Here is a 20,423-nt window from a genome sequence, read left to right as displayed (position 1 = left end):
TTCGTCCCCCTCGCCGGGAGCGAAGGCCCCCATCCTAGAAGACGTTATGCAGGCGATAGCTGGCGTCAGATCCTCCCTGGAGACGCGGATTGACTCAGTTAATATAGAAGTGACTCTGCTGAGGGCTGACCTGTGGAAAATGGACTCCCAAGGTCAAAGACGTGGAAGTTAAAACTGCGGCCCTGATTGATGACAGTTCTACCCTCCAGCGGGAAGTGGAGCAACTCCAGAAGCAACAGCAGATGAGCGAGCTCCTGGACGATTATGAAGGGAGGGCGCGACGCAATAATATTCGAATTTTGGGCGTGCCGGAACGAATGGAGGAGCCTGCTGCGGACCTCTTTGTGGAAAAATTGATTACGACCCACCTCTGCCCAAAGAAGCTCTCAAGCTTTTTCTCCATCGAGCGGGCCCACAGGGTCCCGGGAGGCAGCCTCAAACCGGGGGCACCCCCCCCCGACCAATTATTGCGAGGGTCTTCAATTTTCGTGACCGCGACGCCATCCTCCAGGCAGCCCGGGCAGGGCCGTCTCTCCTCGTGGATAACGCCCGCATTACGCTCTTCCCGGACTTCACCATGAAGGTCCAGGCTAGGCGCCGCAGCTTCCTGGAAGTCAAGAAAGCTCTACGAGACAAACAGATTAAATATTCCATGCTTTTCCCAGCAAAATTGCGAGTGGAGCACGAGGGCAAAGCGTGGTTCTTTTTGTCGCCGGAGGAGGTGTGGGACTGGTTGGAGGGATGGCGCCGTGCTGGAAGATCTCCGAGGCGCTGCGATGCCCACGAGGCTCAAGACGATCTGGCTCGCGATGAACAGATGCCAGGTAGCCAGGAACTCTTTACTGGTATCAACGAAGTTGGGGACTGATTTCCGTTGCTCACCGGACCTGCTCCTCTCACAGGGACTTATTTGCTGGGACCGCTTTGCGTGGCGGATCTCCGCACCTTGTTGGCTCCTGATCCCTGATGGTGTAATTCTTCGGCCCTGGTCGAGGCCGCATTGACTACTTACCAGGTACTCTGTTTGATATGTGAATTTGGCACTGGGAACTGTTTGACGTTTAGTTTTCTCCTGTATTTGATGGTCACTCCATTACTAGAGTCAGGCTCACCGAGTACCCCTACCATGGTTGGGAGGGCGACAGGCACTCTGCCTAGTTGGGGTGTGGATAGTTTCAAGTCCACGGGCAGGGAAGCAGGGAGGGGGGGCAGGGGGGGATCTGGGATTCCTCTGATGTTGTTACATTGTTATTGTTTTTCTTGTCCTCTTCTGTCACATTGACCACTGCTCTCGGCCCACTATAGGTCTCAAGCTGTCTAGCGGTTCGTCCCGAGGGTTGCCTGTTCCCCTAATGCCTTGTGAGCTTCTCCTTCCACACTATTACTCCGACTTATCGCCCTGGTGCTTCCGCCAGCCCTACTTCCACTTCTCCTTTCCGATGACCCCCTTAGTCCACATCTATGACGCACCCCCACTGTCGAACCCTCACGCTCCTGTCCTGGAACGTTAATGGACTGGGGCACAAGATCAAAAGGAGTGTTGTCCTCCAATACCTTCGTCGCCACTCCCCCGACATCGTCCTGCTACAGGAAACACATCTAGTGGGTAACACTTGCAAGGCTCTCCAACAGGGGGGATATACACTGCTAGTTCACGCGGGCTTCACGTCTGGGTCCCGCGGTACGGGGATCCTCATCAAGAAAAACCTGGCACTTATTCATTCCAAGACATGGGCTGACCCCTTGGGTCGCATTGCGATAGTAGAGGCTACTTGGGAGGGCCGCCCGCTAAATCTGGTCTCTGTTTATATTCCACCTACACTCGTGCTGGACTCCCTAAGGGAGCTGGGTACCCACCTGCTGAGCCTCCCTGTCGGTACTTTACTGATTGGCGGTGACTTTAATAGCACGATGTGCGACGACCTAGACCGCAGCCCTAAGCGCAGCTCTCATCGGTCACGCTCCGACCTTTCCGACTTTACTCAAGCCATGGGGCTGGTAGACATCTGGCGCCAGTGTTACCCGACTACGTCATATTTTACGCACTACTCGAATGCACACAAAAGTATGTCCCGCATTGATTATTTATTCTGCCCCGCTGCGGATCTCGGCTACTTTGTCCGACCGCAGGGTCTTCCGCGCGGCATCTCCGATCCCTCACCCCTTAGTGTAGACCTGACCTACCATCGCCCCTATACTCGAGGCCCAATAGTTATTAGCCCTTGGTTGCTGCGGATACCTGATATTAAAGACGCTCTCCTCGAGCGTACCGAATATTATTTTGCTGAAAATGTCGGCTCAGTTGACTCCGCGGTGACCCTTTGGGAGTCTTACTTGGCGGTCGTGAAGGGCGAGGAGATGACACCAAAAACGGGCTATTTGCGTAACCATAATGACCAGATCCTCCAGGCAGAATCTGACCTCGTCCACCTCGAAAGGACGCACAACACCGCTCCCACCGACGACACCGCGGCCCGTCTCCGTACTCAACAACTGTCATACAAAGCACTTGCCCAGGAGAGGGTGCGGGCCCACCTGCTCCACTCGCGCCATCGGGTTTACGAATTCGGATATGCTGCAGGGAAAATGCTTGCTTGGCTGGAGCGCCGGGATCAAGGCTCCAGGTGGGTATCCTCCATCATTAGACCGGATGGAGTCACGGTTACTGACCCTCAATATATTGCGGAGGCTTTTGCCGACCACTTGGAAAGTGTCTATACTGCGGGTCCTTCCTATATGCCTGAGGAGTCTAGACAACTCCTGGCGGTGATGCGTCTTCCGATAATTTCTGATGTAGATAGGGCGACCCTGGACGCTGATATCACAGTGGAAGAACTTACTTCGGCGCTTTTCGCCGTCAACTCCGGCAAAGCTATGGGCCCAAATGGAGTCCCGGTCGAATTCCTCAAGGGCATGGCCAGGGAAACTATCCCTCACTTGCGAAATATGTTTCTACTGAGTCGAGATGATGGCGTCCTCCCGTTAGCTCAGCGATTAGCCTCCATTGCTGTAATCCTCAAGCCTAATAAACCATCCGATAGCTGCGGCTCTTATCGGCCGATCTCTTTGATTAGCACGGAGGCGAAGGTCCTGGCCAAGCTGTTGGCTACTCTGCTACTTCTCGTGCTTCCCTCCCTCATCCATGATGACCAGTCCGGTTTCCTTCCGGGTCGTAATACCGCATTGAACCTGCGCAGAGTCAACAATGTCCTGAGTCGCCAGCCTATTATCCAACAGGATGCGGCCATCTTATCCCTTGACGCCACGATGGCATTTGACTCCATCGAATGGCCCTACCTCTTCGAGGTCCTGGCCCGCTTTGGCTTCGGACCCCAATTTATTAGTTGGGTGCGGCTCTTGTACACAGACCTTTTTGCCAGGTCAGGGTCAACGGCCACACTTCGCGACAGTTTAGTCTCCACAGGGGCACCAGGCAAGGTTGCCCTCTATCCCCGTTGCTCTTCGCTCTCACCCTCGAGCCCCTCGCACACTGGGTCCACACGGACGTCTCCATCAGAGGTCTCCAGTGGAATGGCGACGTCATGGACAAAATCTCCCTCTATGCCGACGATATTTTGATTTATATGTCCTCTCCCCGATCTTCCATTAATAGCTTGTTCCATGTCCTCACCAACTTTGGCAAATATTCCGGCTACTCGATTAATTGGACTAAATCCACACTATATATGCTGCGTGGCTCCCCTCCCCGATTGCCCCGAGGGTTCACCATTGCGGTGGCCGCGGACGGCTTCCGATATCTCGGCATCTACATTACGCCGGATTCCAAAGTATTTCATGACGCAACTCCCCTGCGCAGACTTCGCAGCGACGTTGCACATTGGCGATCCCTCCCACTGTCACTCCCGGGCAGGGCGGCTCTGTTTAAAATGTTAGCTCTTCCGCGCTTTCTATATGCCCTGCAGAACTGCCCCTTATTGATCCCTGACTCCTACTTTCGCATGGTTGAAGGTGAGCTTCGTCTTTTGCTGTGGGACGGCGGTGCCGCTCGGATTGCCCTGTCTAAGCTTTTTCAAGGCTGGTATGATGGCGGCATTGCCCTGCCCAACCTTCGTCTCTACTACTGGGCGTCACAGTTGGTGGCTGTTAACCACTGGGCGCATGGCTCGCCCCTCAATCCGGCCTTCCTCCTCGATAGGATCCAAACTGGTTATGAGGGCTATCTGGGGGCCCTATATAGCAAGCCTGCTAAACACAGATACGTCGGCCCCATGGATCATACGGTCACATTGTGGCACAGAGCCAATAAGAGTTTGGGATGGGCTGATACGCTTTCTAAAGCCACCCCCTTGTGGTCGTCGCAACGCCTGGGCTCCCTCTGCTTCTCCCAGGGATTTGACAAATGGGACATGATTGGGATTTCTGAGGTGGGTGATCTGGTTTACAAGGGTGCCATCTTGTCTTTTAGTGCTCTTCAAACTAAGTACTCTTTAGCTTCCACAGAATTATTTCGATATCTGCAAATTTCACATGCCATCCGCATGGCCATCCCTGACCTCTCCTCAATTCCTCCTATTTCCCCCCTTGAGGACAGATTGTTATCGGAACCGCTACCTGAGAAGGCTATCTCCTATACCTACCGCAAACTGTGTAATAATCTCCCCAACTCTTTCCCGTCGCTGCGGACCAAATCGGAAGCGGACCTGGGCCCCTTCGATGAGGAAGAATGGCGCTCGGCCCTCATGTCCCCTAGACAATCTGCTATCTGCCATAGGTTCCGTCTGATTCAGTTAAAGGTGTTACATAGGACCTACATGTCCGCTCTTGCCCTGGCAAAAATAGGACGACGCCCTGACCCCCTGTGCCTGCGAGGCTGCAACTTACCTGGCACTTTCTTTCACACACTGTGGGACTGTCCGAGGGTGCAGGAGTTTTGGGGCTGCGTCCTCAAGAAAATGAGCGATTCTTTAGGCAAGCCATTGCAACCACTCCCGAAGCCATGTGTCCTTGATATCTGGGGTGCCAACGATCTCAATGTTCAAGAACTACAATGGGCAGCTCTGGGATTTCTATTGGCTAAACGTTCCATCGCGATGAAATGGGGCTCCCGGGACAGACCCCTAGTGGTGGGATGGGTGGATGAAATGGATAGGTGCATGATTGCAGAAAAGACGGTATACAAAATTCGGGGTTGCCCTAGGGTGTGGGACAGGAAGTGGGGGCACTGGAACATATACAGGGGTGAACTATGTGACTCTCCAACTGCTGAATTAGCTATGACACGGGCTGGACCTGTGGGAAGACTCCTGCGCTAATTTAATGCTGCTTTGACTTGGTTCTGATTCTTCCTATTTGATGTATCAATTGTGACTACGATTCGACTCTGCTCTTATTATTTCTGCATGTTCCACTTAGGTGATTCGTTGTTGGTGTTATAAAAAAGGGAAAATTATCAAACAGTCGACTTCGCTGCCGTACGATGTTAGCTTTGGTCTTAGCATTACGCCTTGCTCTGAAATCGCCGCCGAGCCTCCGGGATGTCGGCACATAGGCTGTGTACAATTCTGTTCTTCCATAATTACTGACGCTGCCGGCCCCAGGGTTATAGGCAATGACAAGCTGTGTATGCTATACCTTTAGTAATAAAAACTGTTTTATTTAAAAAAATACTAAATCTTTAGAATAGGGAAACATCCTTTACATCGCGGTGATTATACTGCAATGCTTTTAGGACGCTGCTATTACAATGCAAGCGTTACATCAACTTGCACTGGAGGTCGCTATAACTTAAGGAATAGTAAGATTTACTATTCAAACACCTTCCCTACTGTAGGTAGACTGGTGTTGGAATAGTAAACTGTACTGTCCCTAAGTCCAGCACCCTCCAGCGCAAGTCGTTGTAACGACTTGCGTTGTAAAAACTGCGATGTTACATACCGCGATCATGTTGATCGCGTTGTTACATCACATATTCTTAGAATATGCTGTGTTTTTATTACAAATATTTGCATATCATTTTTTTGTGTGCAAATGCAGTATAAATGTAGACACTATAATTCTAAAACACCTATCATGTATTAAAAATAAGCCAGCACATTAGCACGCCCCTAGAACGAACCAATCCTAGCTCTGAACCCATCCCAAGCCCCAGAACCTACTTTGATACTTGCATGTTGATGCAAGTGCACACACTGTCTCTGTCCTGACTATATTTGCAGAGCAGTGCTTTAAAAGGACATTTTGCTGGAGCACCATATTCGTCCTCCTGCAGATAAAACCAATGCTGGCTCTTTAGCAGTTCAGGGGCTTGTTTGTCCCACTCAAGACCACCCTAGCTAGACTGCTCCTTAGAATCATCCAGAGCCACAGCCCTTCCAGAGCTGGTACTGAAGTATGTGAGATGCAGAAGTAAGCACTGTCTGTAGTAACTGCTGCACTCTTCATCCCTCTCCCCTGATGCAGCCACTTGTCATGGTCCTAGAGAAAGGACTGGGTGCAGAGGAGGGGAATGAGAGAGTCCTGGCAGGACATGACAGCTCTGCGGTGTCCTTAGTCCCTTGCATGGACTGAGCGCCTCATCCTTATGATGGTACTGGCTGTGGGACTGAGTGTGTGTTGAATGGCTTTTTGTTTTTGTGTTGAACACTCGAACCAGGCCTCATGAATCATGTTGGTCCTCACATCAGCCAGTAACCGTTGCCTCATGACTAGAGAGCGCCGATTGCCTGGGAACCCATCTGACGATGTTCACCTCTCTCCACAGCAAGAGCAGAACATCAAGCCGCAGTTCTTCACCTTCCGGTGGCTGACGCTCCTGCTGTCGCAGGAGTTCTTGCTGCCTGACGTCATTCGCATCTGGGACTCCCTCTTCTCTGATGACCAGCGCTTCGAGTTCCTCCTGCTGGTGTGCTGCGCCATGTTGATGTGAGTGTGAGGTGCAGACGTACTCCCTGGGGATGTCTGTGTGAGTGCTGCTGGTGTGCTGCGCCATGTTGATGTGAGTGTGAGATGCAGACGTACTCCTTGGTGATGTCTGTGTGAGTGCTGCTGGTGTGCTGCGCCATGTTGTTGTGAGTGTGAGGTGCAGACGTACTCCCTGGTGAAGTCTGTGCGAGTGCTGCAGGTGTGCTGCGCCATGTTGATGTGAGTGTGAGGTGCAGACGTCCTCCCTGGGGATATCTGTGTGAGTGCTGAGCCACGTTGATGTGAGGGTGAGGTGCAGACGTACTCCCTGGGGATGTCTGCGTGAGTGCTGCTGGTGTGCTGCGCCATGTTGTTGTGAGTGTGAGGTGCAGACGTACTCCCTGGTGAAGTCTGTGCGAGTGCTGCAGGTGTGCTGCGCCATGTTGATGTGAGTGTGAGGTGCAGACGTCCTCCCTGTGGATGTCTGTGTGAGTGCTGAGCCACATTGATGTGAGGGTGAGGTGCAGACGTACTCCCTGGGGATGTCTGCGTGAGTGCTGCTGGTGTGCTGCGCCATGTTGTTGTGAGTGTGAGGTGCAGACGTACTCCCTGGTGAAGTCTGTGCGAGTGCTGCAGGTGTGCTGCGCCATGTTGATGTGAGAGTGAGGCGCAGACGTACTCCCTGGGGATGTCTTCATAAGTGCTACTGGTGTGCTGTGCCACGTTGATGTAAGGGTGAGGCGCAGACGTACTCCCTGGGGATGTCTGTGTGAGTGCTGCTGGTGTGCTGCGCCACGTTAATGTGAGTGTGAGGTGCAGACGTCCTCCCCGGGGATGTCTGTGTGAGTGCTGCGCCACGTTGATGTGAGTGTGAGGTGCAGACGTACTCCCTGGTGACGTCTGTGTGAGTGCTGCTGGTGTGCTGCGCCACGTTGATGTGAGTGTGGGGTGCAGACGTACTCCCTGGTGATGTTTGTGTGAGTGCTGCTGGTGTGCTGCGCCATGTTGATGTGAGGGTGAGGTGCAGACGTACTCCCTGGGGATGTCTGCGTAAGTGCTACTGGTGTGCTGTGCCACGTTGATGTGAGTGTGAGGTGCAGACGTCCTCCCTGGGGATGTCTGTGTGAGTGCTGCGCCACGTTGATGAGAGTGTGAGGTGCAGACGTCCTCCCTGGTGACGTCTGTGTGAGTGCTGCTGGTGTGCTGCGCCACGTTGATGAGTGTGAGGTGCAGACGTATTCCCTGGGGGATCACCTTTTAATGTGGGTCATGCATGCTGGCATGAAGTGTGCAGACTAGTAGGGGTTTCACTTTACTGAATCTGACCCTGTTTCCTCTACAGACTCATCCGGGAGCAGTTACTGGAAGGAGACTTCACCCTGAACATGAGGCTGCTGCAGGTAAGTCTTGGAGAAAGATGCCTGGCAGGAGCTGGCAATCTCTGTATCTCTTGGCTCACTCTTCCATGTCCTGGACCTGTCTTCATTCACACGGAAACCTTCTGGGCACATTGGTGTTTTTAGATTTCTGTCCCACTCCCAACCCAGATCCTGTGACTCCTCCTCTTCGAGGTAATGCGCATGGTCATCGGCTCCATCTTCAGATTGTTTTTCTCAGCCATCGGCCTTGGATGTCGAAGCTTGAGGCTTTACAGACCCAGAGAAGCTAACGCATTGGCGAGAAGTCATCTTGCGATGCAGTCAAGACATCGATGACCGGTCTCCAAGTAACCGACACATCCACTTCTTAGCGCCTTCCATTAGGGGCAGAGAATATTCAGGGAAAAGGACTGGATCGGACCCCATTTTGGAGGGACACTCCGAGCAACATAAGCGATCCACACACGGTCTGTAATTTGTGCCTCTTCCCTGAACACAATGACCAGGATTGTGTGGCGTGTCAACAGTTTAAATCAAAAAACACTTGCTGTCACACATGATGACTTTCCCTCATTATGAAGACCACCGCAGAATAGGAGTTTTCGGGGGGAGAAGAGATCTGCGACAAGGCAGAATATGAAGGAGGTGAGTCCGCAGGTAACCTGCAGTACATCGCATCTAGAAGCTCTGACATCTATACCAGAGGCGTAGATGACATGGGCCAGTCATCTATCTTCTATCAGAAGGGCCCAACGCTGAGCCGGAGACAACCACAGGCCGAATTCTATACCATTGGTCATTAGTACTGTTGTCGCTCCAGCCCATGCATCCGAAGCATGATTGCAAGACTTGCTGGAGCCGCGCCCTAGAGTGGGTCGGCACAGCAGCCACTGCTTAACATAGTCTTGGTGCTCCGTAACCAAGTGGTTCCAGTCGAGAAAGGATGAGGGGTCTCTCGATCCTGATTGTGCACTTAACTACCAGAACAGGCATCGACCTCAGAGAGCTCCGGACACCAAGCCTCACCAGTGCCATTGGCACCGAAGCCCTCTGTCTAAGCCTCTCCAATGCCACCGGCACCAAAACCCTGGGTCTAAGCCTCTCCAATGCCACCGGCACCGAAACCCTCGGTCTATTTTATTTATTTTAGGTTCTTGTAAAGCGCTAACAATCATCCCGGGTAGGATATCACGGCGCTATGCTAGCTAATGTGAAAGTAGCATGGATGGAAGCCTAGTAGGACTTTATTCGGGAAGAGGAAAGAGGAAAGATTTTAGCTGTTTCCTAAATGCCAGGTGGCATTCTGTAAGTCGGAGGGCTGTAGGTAGTTCATTCCATTTGGCGGCTGCAATATGGGAGAAAGCGCGCTCGCCCATCCTGGCTCTCTTTACCCTGCAGGTTTTTGCGCGAGCCAAGAATTGAGAGCGGAAGTTCCGCGTGGGAGCATAGAACTGAATCCTATTTCTCAGGATGAGGGGCCCAGTTTTGTGCAGTGCTCTATGAGTGATGCACATCATTTTAAAAGAGGCTCTTTGCCTCATTGGTAGCCAGTGGAGGTGGCGCAGACAGCTCTTGGCCGAGTCGTATTTCCTTTTCATACAAATGGCCTTGGCTGCTGCGTTCTGTACCATTTGGAGCTTGTTAAAAAGGTACTCGGCCATGCCTACGAACAGAGAGTTGCCATAGTCCAGCCTACTCATCAAGAGTGACTGGACCAGGATCTTTCTGCACTCCAGTGGGATCCAGGGGAAGACTCTTTTAAGCATTTTTAGGATTCCGAAGCCTTTGCCACAAATGGCAGCTACATGAGTCTTCATGGATAGTGCAGTATCCACGGTTATTCCAAGGTTTTTCGCAGTTTGCGACGGGGTTGGTGGAGTGCCCAGCGCTTTTGGCCACCAGCTGTCATTCCACAGCTCGGTGTGGCTACCGAACAGAAGAATCTCGGATTTGTCTGCATTGAGTTTTAAGCAATGCTGATGCATCCATTCGGCCAGCTCAGTAAGACAGTTAAGGAGCCTTTCTTTGGGGTTGTTTTTTTCATCCAGGATGACCGTAAGTTGGGTGTCGTCGGCGTAGGAACAGATTTCTACGCCCCACTTTCTGCCTATTTCTGCCAGGGAAGAAACAAAAATATTGAACAAAGTTGGGCTTAGTGAGGCCCCCTGTGGGACCCCGTATTTGATGTTCCGGCATGGGGACGAGAAGTTACCCATGTGCACCGACTGTGATCTGTCCGACAGGAAAGACCGTAGCCAACCCAATGCTTTGCCCCTTATACCTTTGGATGCTAAGGTTTCCAGAAGCAGGTGGTGGGGGACGGTGTCGAAAGCCGCCGAGAGATCCAACAGTATCAGGGCCGCTGTCTTTCCCTGATCGACATGCATCCTGATGTTATCCAGCACTGCTAGGAGAGTAGTTTCTGTGCTGTTATTGGCCCTGAAGCCCGTCTGTGTGATGTCCAGCAGATTGTTTGCTTCGAGAAAACTGGCCAGTTGTCTGTTGACCAGTTTCTCTAGGACTTTCGATAGATAGGGAAGTTGGGATATGGGCCTATAGTTGGCCGGGTTGTTAATATCCAATCCAGCTTTTTTTATCAGGGGGGTGACTGTGGCGGTCTTCCAGCAGGATGGGAACTCTGCAGCCTCTAGTGAATGATTTAGTTCCTGATTTACAGAGGGACAGATCAGGGGAATGAGCTGCCGGAAGATATGATGAGGGCAGGGGTCAAGGGGGGAGCCAGATTTGATTTCGAGCATAGCTTTGCCTACTTCCTCTTCGGAGTAAGGGCCAAAGCTAGCACAGCAGGTTTGGGGGGAGGAGGACTCGGGTTCCAGCAGGCTGATGGTGTTGAGATTAGGGAAGGATGAATAGATCTTGTCAATTTTTTCGCAAAAGAAGGTGTTCATTTTGTCGCAGCCTGTTTGAGTGGGAGTCAAGTTGGCCGAGAGGTTGGGAGGACTGCAGAGCTCTTTTACAATTTTAAAAAGCTCTTTCGAGGAGTCCTTGTTATCTAAGATTCTACTTGAAAAGTAATCTTTTTTCGCCTTTCTGATGGCTTTGGTGTATTGTGATAGTTCGTTTTTGTAAGTAGCCCTCGTCTCTTGAGTTTTTGTTAATCTCCACTTGTGTTCGAGCAAGGTACATTTCCTTTTTTGTGCCTTCAGATCTGGCCCGTACCAATTTTCGGACACAGTGCGCCTAGATTTGACATTGCAACGGAGTTTTGAGCAGTACTCCAAGGCTGAAGCTATGTGGCTCTGAAGTCTGTCTGTTGCATCATCAACACCTGACTCGCCGCTTGGGGGGTGGACAAAGTGTTTCTGAAAGGTTTCAACTTTGAAGTTGGCATAACTTCTCCTATGGGTTGTTACTTGGTTGGAGGACCTGGGGTTTTTTGTGGGTAGGTGAAAGTTGAACTCGACCAGAGAATGGTCCGTCCACAATAGCGGTTTAATAGCAGAGATAGAAATGGAGTTGATATTGGAGAACAGCAGGTCAAGGGTGTGTCCTGCCCTGTGCGTTGGCTGATTAATTTTTTGGTACAGCTGCAGGATCTCCATAGTGGGTTGTTACTATCGTCGTAGTGGATGTTGAAGTCTCCTATGAGCAGTATATTTTTGTTCTGAAGGCATATAGGCATGACTTGTGACAGGAGTTGGGTATTAAAATCAGAGGCGCAGCCAGGGGGATTATAGATAATAACACCGCCAAGTATGATGGTGGTGTTGATGGATACCGAGAAAGCCATCGCTTCATGGCTGCTGGCCTGAGAAATTACTTCCTGTCTGCAGGTAAGGGAGTCCTTGAACAATAAAGCAACTCCACCTCCCTTCTTTCTTTCCCTGTTCAGGTTGAGTATTTTATAGTTATCAGGCAGGGCCGTAGCGATGTCCGGGGTATTGTGGTTGTCCAGCCATGTCTCCGTAAAGAAGGCTAGATCTGGTTGGTCACTTTCGAGGGTGTCCCAGATTTCAATGGCATGTTTGGGGAGGGACCTTACATTTAGCAGAATACATTTTAAGGTCACGTTAGGGGTAGTGGGATTACTGGGACCGTGCCAGGGGTCACTCAGCCAGTGGCAATTCCGACAACTAACTGGTCCCATGGTGTTCAAAGGGCCCAGTTGTGCACACATGGCATAGTGTGGTGTGCCAGTGGTGTTTAGTTGCCTTAGTTCACTGCCTGAGTATGTCGTGACGCCAATCCTATGTGGGTCAGGATAACCAGAGGAAGGGCCAGGGGTTTTGGCCCCGTGCCCCGGACTGTCACGGACGGGCACAGACGGGCTTGCCTTTGGCGCGCCTTCGGCGCGCTGACGGCGCGCCCGCTGCGCCCGTCCGCTGCGCTTCCGGGGCAGTGGCTCCATTTGTAATCGAAATGGTGGGAGGGTGGGAGGGGCCGAGCAGTCGTCTGCTCGCCCTTCTCGTGCCCTCACCTAAGATGGCGGGGGCCCCAGCAGCGATTACTCGGCTGTGGGGGGGAGAGCGGGGGAGCCTCGAGACACCGGCACACCTGAGGTTCTGAGAGGCGGTGGCAGCGGGTCAAAACACAGGTAAATTATCACACTGTAAAATTGCTAACTCTTAGGTCTAAGCCTCTCCAATGCCACCAGCACCGAAACCCTCGGTCTAAGCCTCTCCAATGCCACCGGCACCGAAACCCTCGGTCTAAGCCTCTCCAATGCCACCGGCACCGAAACCCTCGGTCTAAGCCTCTCCAATGCCATGGCACGAAACCCTCGGTCTAAGCCTCTCCAATGCCACCGGCACCAATACCCTCTGTATAAGCCTCTCCAATGCCACCGGCACCAAAACCCTCTATCTAAGCCTCTCCAATGCCACCGGCACCGAAACCCTCGGTCTAAGCCTCTCCAATGCCACCGGCACCAAAACCCTCTGTCTAAGCCTCTCCAATGCCACCGGCACCAATACCCTCTGTCTAAGCCTCTCCAATGCCACCGGCACCGAAACCCTCGGTCTAAGCCTCTCCAATGCCACCGGCACAGAAACCCTCGGTCTAAGCCTCTCCAATGCCACCGGCACCGAAACCCTTGGTATAAGCCTCTCCAATGCCACCGGCACCGAAACCCTCGGTCTAAGCCTCTCCAATGCCACCGGCACCAATACCCTCTGTCTAAGCCTCTCCAATGCCACCGGCACCGAAACCCTCGGTCTAAGCCTCTCCAATGCCACCGGCACCGAAACCCTCGGTCTAAGCCTCTCCAATGCCACCGGCACCGAAACCCTCGGTCTAAGCCTCTCCAATGCCACCGGCACTGAAACCCTCTGTCTAAGCCTCTCCAATGCCACCGGCACCAATACCCTCTGTCTAAGCCTCTCCAATGCCACCGGCACCGAAACCCTCGGTCTAAGCCTCTCCAATGCCACCGGCACCGAAACCCTCGGTCTAAGCCTCTCCAATGCCACCGGCACCGAAACCCTCGGTCTAAGCCTCTCCATTGCCACCGGCACTGAAATCCTCGGTCTAAGCTTCTCCAATGCCACCGGCACCGAAACCCTCGGTCTAAGCCTCTCCAATGCCACCGGCACAGAAACCCTCGGTCTAAGCCTCTCCAATGCCACCGGCACAGAAACCCTCGGTCTAAGCCTCTCCAATGCCACCGGCACCGAAACCCTTGGTATAAGCCTCTCCAATGCCATCGGCACCGAAACCCTCGGTCTAAGCCTCTCCAAGGCCACCGGCACCCTCTGTCTAAGCCTCTCCAATGCCACCGGCACCAAAACACTCGGTCTAAGCCTCTCCAATGCCACCGGCACCGAAACCCTCTGTCTAAGCCTCTCCAATGCCACCGGCACCGAAACCCTCTGTCTAAGCCTCTCCAATGCCACCGGCACCGAAACCCTCTGTCTAAGCCTCTCCAATGCCACCGCTACCGAAACCCTCGGTCTAAGCCTCTCCAATGCCACCGGCACCGAAACCCTCGGTCTAAGCCTCTCCAATGCCACCGGCACCGAAACCCTCGGTCTAAGCATCTCCAATGCCACCGGCACCGAAACCCTCGGTCTAAGCCTCTCCAATGCCACCGGCACAGAAACCCTCGGTCTAAGCCTCTCCAATGCCACCGGCACCGAAACCCTCGGTCTAAGCCTCTCCAATGCCACCAGCACCGAAACCCTCTGTCTAAGCCTCTCCAATGCCACCGGTACCGAAACCCTCAGTCTAAGCCTCTCCAATGCCACCGGCACCGAAACCCTCGGTCTAAGCCTCTCCAATGCCACCGGCACCGAAACCCTCGGTCTAAGCCTCTCCAATGCCACCGGCACCGAAACCCTCGGTCTAAGTCTCCAGTGCCAAAGCCATTGGCACCAAACTCATCCGTATCGACGGAATAGTCACAAAAGGGTCGTTCCAAAAGCTCTCACAAGGACAGCTTGGAACCAAAACCAAAGCCGGCTCCGAAACATCAGGCTGCAGAGGAACGAGAGGGCCCAATACTTAAAAAGCTTCATAGGATTCTGGGCAAGAGGGACGGGACAGTTGACCCAAAGACTGGGAAACTCACTGCCCCTAAGAAGAAGCGGCTAGAGTTTGAAGAACCTCTACTGCTTCCACCACCACAGCGGCCTATGGTTAGCAAAAGCACCAGTCCATCACCACCCAGACTACCACAGGGCCCGCCAACACGTTCACTCTCATTGCGGTCTCCTACACATTCTACTACTGGGAGTGTAGATACCTGTTCCCCAAGGGGTGAGTTGGAAGGGCCTTCTAATTACTCATAGAACCCTGAAAATCCTTGGCAAGGCTTGTCCGACCGACAGGAGGACCCATATTTAGAGCCCTTGCCTTTAAGCCATCTCCTCCAGATAACACTACAAATGATCACTGTGTCATATAAAGAGCTGCAGCATACCACCAAGTAAATATGCATGTCACCCCAGAAGAGGAGGACTTTTTAGGAGGAGACTTGGTCCATAACAGACAAAGCAGGGAACTCACTCCTAGGGTATAGAGAAAATATAAAGCGTCACCCTCGGATACATTATACGTTAAGTACACTACTCGCCAGATTACTTAGTGGCGACTACCTCTCCGACACAAGCAGCAGCGCAAGCAACAGGAGACTCCCCTGCTCCTGACCAGTAAATAAAGGTATTGAAGCAGAAAGAAAGAGATGGCTGTAGGCAACCCCAATCATTGACTGATTGCCAACTCCACAGGCCTGCTTTCTCAATGTAACCAAGCATGGTGGGACATGATGGAAGATCTCCTACAACAATCATTGGTTGGCCTAAGGTCACCCAATGAGGGAAGACAGTAGACCCAACCCTCCTAGGCAGAGCTGCAGGTTAGTTTGGTTTGTGTATGTTTGAATATTTGGTAATGAGTATTGTGAATGGATGTGTGCTTGCGCGTGTATTTTAATGCATGTGTGTGTGTGTGTGTGTGTGTGTGTGTGTGTGTGTGTGTGTGTGTGTGTGTGTGTGTGTGTGTGGGTGTGTGGGTGTGTGGGTGTGTGGGTGTGTGTGTGTCGGTGTGTGTGTGTCGGTGTGTGTGTCGGTGTCGGTGTGTGTGTGTGTGTCGGTGTGTGTGTGTGTGTCGGTGTGTGTGTCGGTGTCGGTGTGTGTGTCGGTGTCGTCCTCCCCGTCGTCCTCCCCCCTCCCTCATAAAATTACCAGTCACCACTGGGAGTTAAAGTGATTTGAATCCTCCGTAGAACCGCGGACGGTCTTGCACTAAAAAGGCTTCAAACAAAGACACCCAAAAGGCATCGAACACTGGACCACATTGACTAAAAAAAAAAAATCAGTGTCAACAAGATCAGTCCTGCCACTTGCAACATTTTCAAAAACAGAGTTGATCAAAGCTAAAAGTCATGCTTTTCCAACGTGGAATAACTAAGAGATCCACAGTTGGAGTTGAGATTAGTTGATCTCCAATAAGCTTTGTTTCAGTTCCTGAAGAGAACCCCCCTAAAGGAAATTAGGGGTTCGAAACGCGTACGTCTCATTCTTTGACCAAACAAGCGAATATGTATCTTGTATCGGCTTAACCACATCGCTTCACAGTAGTGTCTGAAAATCATGTGACAACTTATTGACCGAATTACCTGGGTTAAGCTAAACATTGCAAAGATTGGTCTCCACCCAGACGTGGGTTGTAGAAAAAAGCAATAGGTAGTTCTTGAAACACCTCACAACCCCTCTGGTACCGCTATATGCCTTTTTTAATTTAAATAGTTTTTTATTGATTTTAACTTCAAAGAATCACAAATCATTAGTAAGCATATCTTTCAAACATGTTACATTATGTAGCTGTGGTGAAACATTGTACATTCAATTAGTCCAACAATCCGGATAGATGACTAGTGCGCCTTGACAGTTCGACAATTGGGGATATACATAGGTCTCCTCTGTGCGCATTCCACCCACCCCATTTTTTATCCCATTTCTTAGGGCACCCTCTAGATTTATACACTTCCTTTTCGGCTTTTATGTGCTTTTTTTATGTTTTTGCTTTGATTACTTTTTTTTACGTATGTGTTGTCAACATTATTTGCTTAATTGTTTGTGGAACCCCAACTCACAAATTGGTTGAATTCTGTGATAACTATATGTGTACATATTACATGTAATTCATTACATGTTTGTGTAGCGTTGTATTATGGTCTATGAAAGTATTGAATAGATCTGAATGATAAAAATATCATGATCAAAGAATAAAAATCAAGTTCTTACATTCCTCTTTTTAAATTTTCATAAAAAAAGAAATAAACTATCTCTCTCTTCAATCGTAATGAGTGTCATGTGTGGTTTGAGTAAGTAAATTGTATACATTGTAGTTTCAGTATTGGCATGCATGTTGCTGATAGTCTGGATTTCAAAGGCAGTGATCACTGGTTACTCCGTACACGTCTAAAACGAATACAAAGACTTTGAAGAAAAATAAAGTTTAACACTCCAAGCACAAAATGGGATGGCAGGAGAGAGCGCAGCATAAGAATATGCATCTCAAAGTAATGTTACACTTAACTAATGTTTTTTGTGCCTCGGTGAGAACATGGTGATTATGATGGGGACATCTTTCAGAGCAGGACATGTTGATATTGTTCTCAGTAGTGCATGTTCTTCAGAGTAGGATATGTTGATATGTTGATATTGCTCACAGTAGAGCATGGTGTTATGATCTTCCGAGTAGGATATGTTGATATTGCTCACAATAGAGCATGGTGTTATGATGTTCTTTAGAGTCAGATATGTTGATATTGCTCACAGTAGTGCATGGTGTTATGATGTTCTTTAGAGTCGGATATGTTGATATTGCTCACAGTAGTGCATGGTGTTATGACGTTCTTCAGAGCAGGACATGTTGATATTGCTCACAGTAGAGCATGGTGTTATGATGTTCCTCAGAGTAGGATATATTGATATTGCTCACAGTAGTGCATGGTGTTATGATCTTCAGAGTAGGATATGTTGATATTGCTCAGAGTAGAGCATGGTGTTATGAAGTTCTTCAGAGTAGGATATGTTGATATTGCTCACAGTAGAGCATGGTGTTATGATGTTCTTCAGAGCAGGACATGTTGATATTGCTCACAGTAGAGCATGGTGTTATGAAGTTCTTCAGAGTAGGATATGTTGATATTGCTCAGAGCATGGTGTTATGATCTTCCGAGTAGGATATGTTGATATTGCTCACAGTAGTGCATGGTGTTATGATCTTCAGAGTAGGATATGTTGATATTGCTCACAGTAGAGCATGGTGTTATGATCTTCCGAGTAGGATATGTTGATATTGCTCACAGTAGAGCATGGTGTTATGACGTTCTTCAGAGCAGGACATGTTGATATTGCTCACAGTAGAGCATGGTGTTATGACGTTCTTCAGAGCAGGACATGTTGATATTGCTCACAGTAGAGCATGGTGTTATGAAGTTCTTCAGAGTAGGATATGTTGATATTGCTCAGAGCATGGTGTTATGATCTTCCGAGTAGGATATATTGATATTGCTCACAGTAGTGCATGGTGTTATGATCTTCAGAGTAGGATATGTTGATATTGCTCAGAGCATGGTGTTATGATCTTCAGAGTAGGATATGTTGATATTGCTCACAGTAGTGCATGGTGTTAGGATCTTCAGAGTTGGATATGTGGATATTGTTCACAATAGAGCATGGTGTTATGATGTTCTTTAGAGTCAGATATGTTGATATTGCTCACAGTAGTGCATGGTGTTATGATGTTCTTCAGAGTCGGATATGTTGATATTGCTCACAGTAGAGCATGGTGTTATGATCTTCCGAGTAGGATATGTTGATATTGCTCACAGTAGAGCATGGTGTTATGATGTTCCTCAGAGTATGATATGTTGATATTACTCACAGTAGAGCATGGTGTTATGATGTTCCTCAGAGTACGATATGTTGATATTGCTCACAGTAGTGCATGGTATTATGATCTTCAGAGTTGGACATGTTGATATTGCTCACAGTAGAGCATGGTGTTATGACGTTCTTCAGAGCAGGACATGTTGATATTGCTCACAGTAGAGCATGGTGTTATGACGTTCTTCAGAGCAGGACATGTTGATATTGCTCACAGTAGAGCATGGTGTTATGACGTTCTTCAGAGCAGGACATGTTGATATTGCTCACAGTAGAGCATGGTGTTATGAAGTTCTTCAGAGTAGGATATGTTGATATTGCTCAGAGCATGGTGTTATGATCTTCCGAGTAGGATATATTGATATTGCTCACAGTAGTGTATGGTGTTATGATCTTCAGAGTAGGATATGTTGATATTGCTCAGAGCATGGTGTTATGATCTTCAGAGTAGGATATGTTGATATTGCTCACAGTAGTGCATGGTGTTAGGATCTTCAGAGTTGGATATGTGGATATTGTTCACAATAGAGCATGGTGTTATGATGTTCTTTAGAGTCAGATATGTTGATATTGCTCACAGTAGTGCATGGTGTTATGATGTTCTTCAGAGTAGGATATGTTGATATTGCTCACAGTAGTGCATGGTGTTATGATGTTCTTCAGAGCAGGACATGTTGATATTGCTCACAGTAGTGCATGGTGTTAGGATCTTCAGAGTTGGATATGTGGATATTGTTCACAATAGAGCATGGTGTTATGATGTTCTTTAGAGTCAGATATGTTGATATTGCTCACAGTAGTGCATGGTGTTATGATGTTCTTCAGAGTCGGATATGTTGATATTGCTCACAGTAGAGCATGGTGTTATGATCTTCCGAGTAGGATATGTTGATATTGCTCACAGTAGAGCATGGTGTTATGATGTTCCTCAGAGTACGATATGTTGATATTACTCACAGTAGAGCATGGTGTTATGATGTTCCTCAGAGTACGATATGTTGATATTGCTCACAGTAGTGCATGGTATTATGATCTTCAGAGTTGGACATATTGATATTGCTCACAGTAGAGCATGGTGTTATGACGTTCTTCAGAGCAGGACATGTTGATATTGCTCACAGTAGAGCATGGTGTTATGACGTTCTTCAGAGCAGGACATGTTGATATTGCTCACAGTAGAGCATGGTGTTATGAGGTTCTTCAGAGCAGGACATGTTGATATTGCTCACAGTAGAGCATGGTGTTATGACGTTCTTCAGAGCAGGACATGTTGATATTGCTCACAGTAGAGCATGGTGTTATGAAGTTCTTCAGAGTAGGATATGTTGATATTGCTCAGAGCATGGTGTTATGATCTTCCGAGTAGGATATATTGATATTGCTCACAGTAGTGTATGGTGTTATGATCTTCAGAGTAGGATATGTTGATATTGCTCAGAGCATGGTGTTATGATCTTCAGAGTAGGATATGTTGATATTGCTCACAGTAGTGCATGGTGTTAGGATCTTCAGAGTTGGATATGTGGATATTGTTCACAATAGAGCATGGTGTTATGATGTTCTTTAGAGTCAGATATGTTGATATTGCTCACAGTAGTGCATGGTGTTATGATGTTCTTCAGAGTAGGATATGTTGATATTGCTCACAGTAGTGCATGGTGTTATGATGTTCTTCAGAGTAGGATATGTTGATATTACTCACAGTAGAGCATGGTGTTATGATCTTCAGAGTCGGATATGTTGATATTGCTCACAGTAGAGCATGGTGTTATGATGTTCCTCAGAGTAGGATATGTTGATATTGCTCACAGTAGAGCATGGTGTTATGATC

General features: G+C 49.4%; 1 protein-coding gene across 2 annotated transcripts in view; it reads left to right on the top strand.

The window, feature by feature from the left end:
• The window catches only part of TBC1D13 (TBC1 domain family member 13), a 161,411-nt gene that overhangs the window by 119,191 nt on the left and 21,797 nt on the right, over window positions 1–20,423 (top strand). For both annotated transcript variants that reach the window (XM_078646595.1, XM_078646594.1), the window contains exons 10-11: window positions 6,722–6,882; window positions 8,204–8,261. In XM_078646595.1, coding sequence (XP_078502721.1) covers window positions 6,722–6,882; window positions 8,204–8,261 — 219 coding nt within the window. The remainder of the gene's footprint in view (window positions 1–6,721; window positions 6,883–8,203; window positions 8,262–20,423) is intronic.

This window comes from Lissotriton helveticus, chromosome 5_2, assembly GCF_964261635.1.
Source record: "Lissotriton helveticus chromosome 5_2, aLisHel1.1, whole genome shotgun sequence".
NCBI lineage: Eukaryota > Metazoa > Chordata > Amphibia > Caudata > Salamandridae > Lissotriton > Lissotriton helveticus.
This window is presented reverse-complemented; position numbering and strand designations above follow the sequence as displayed.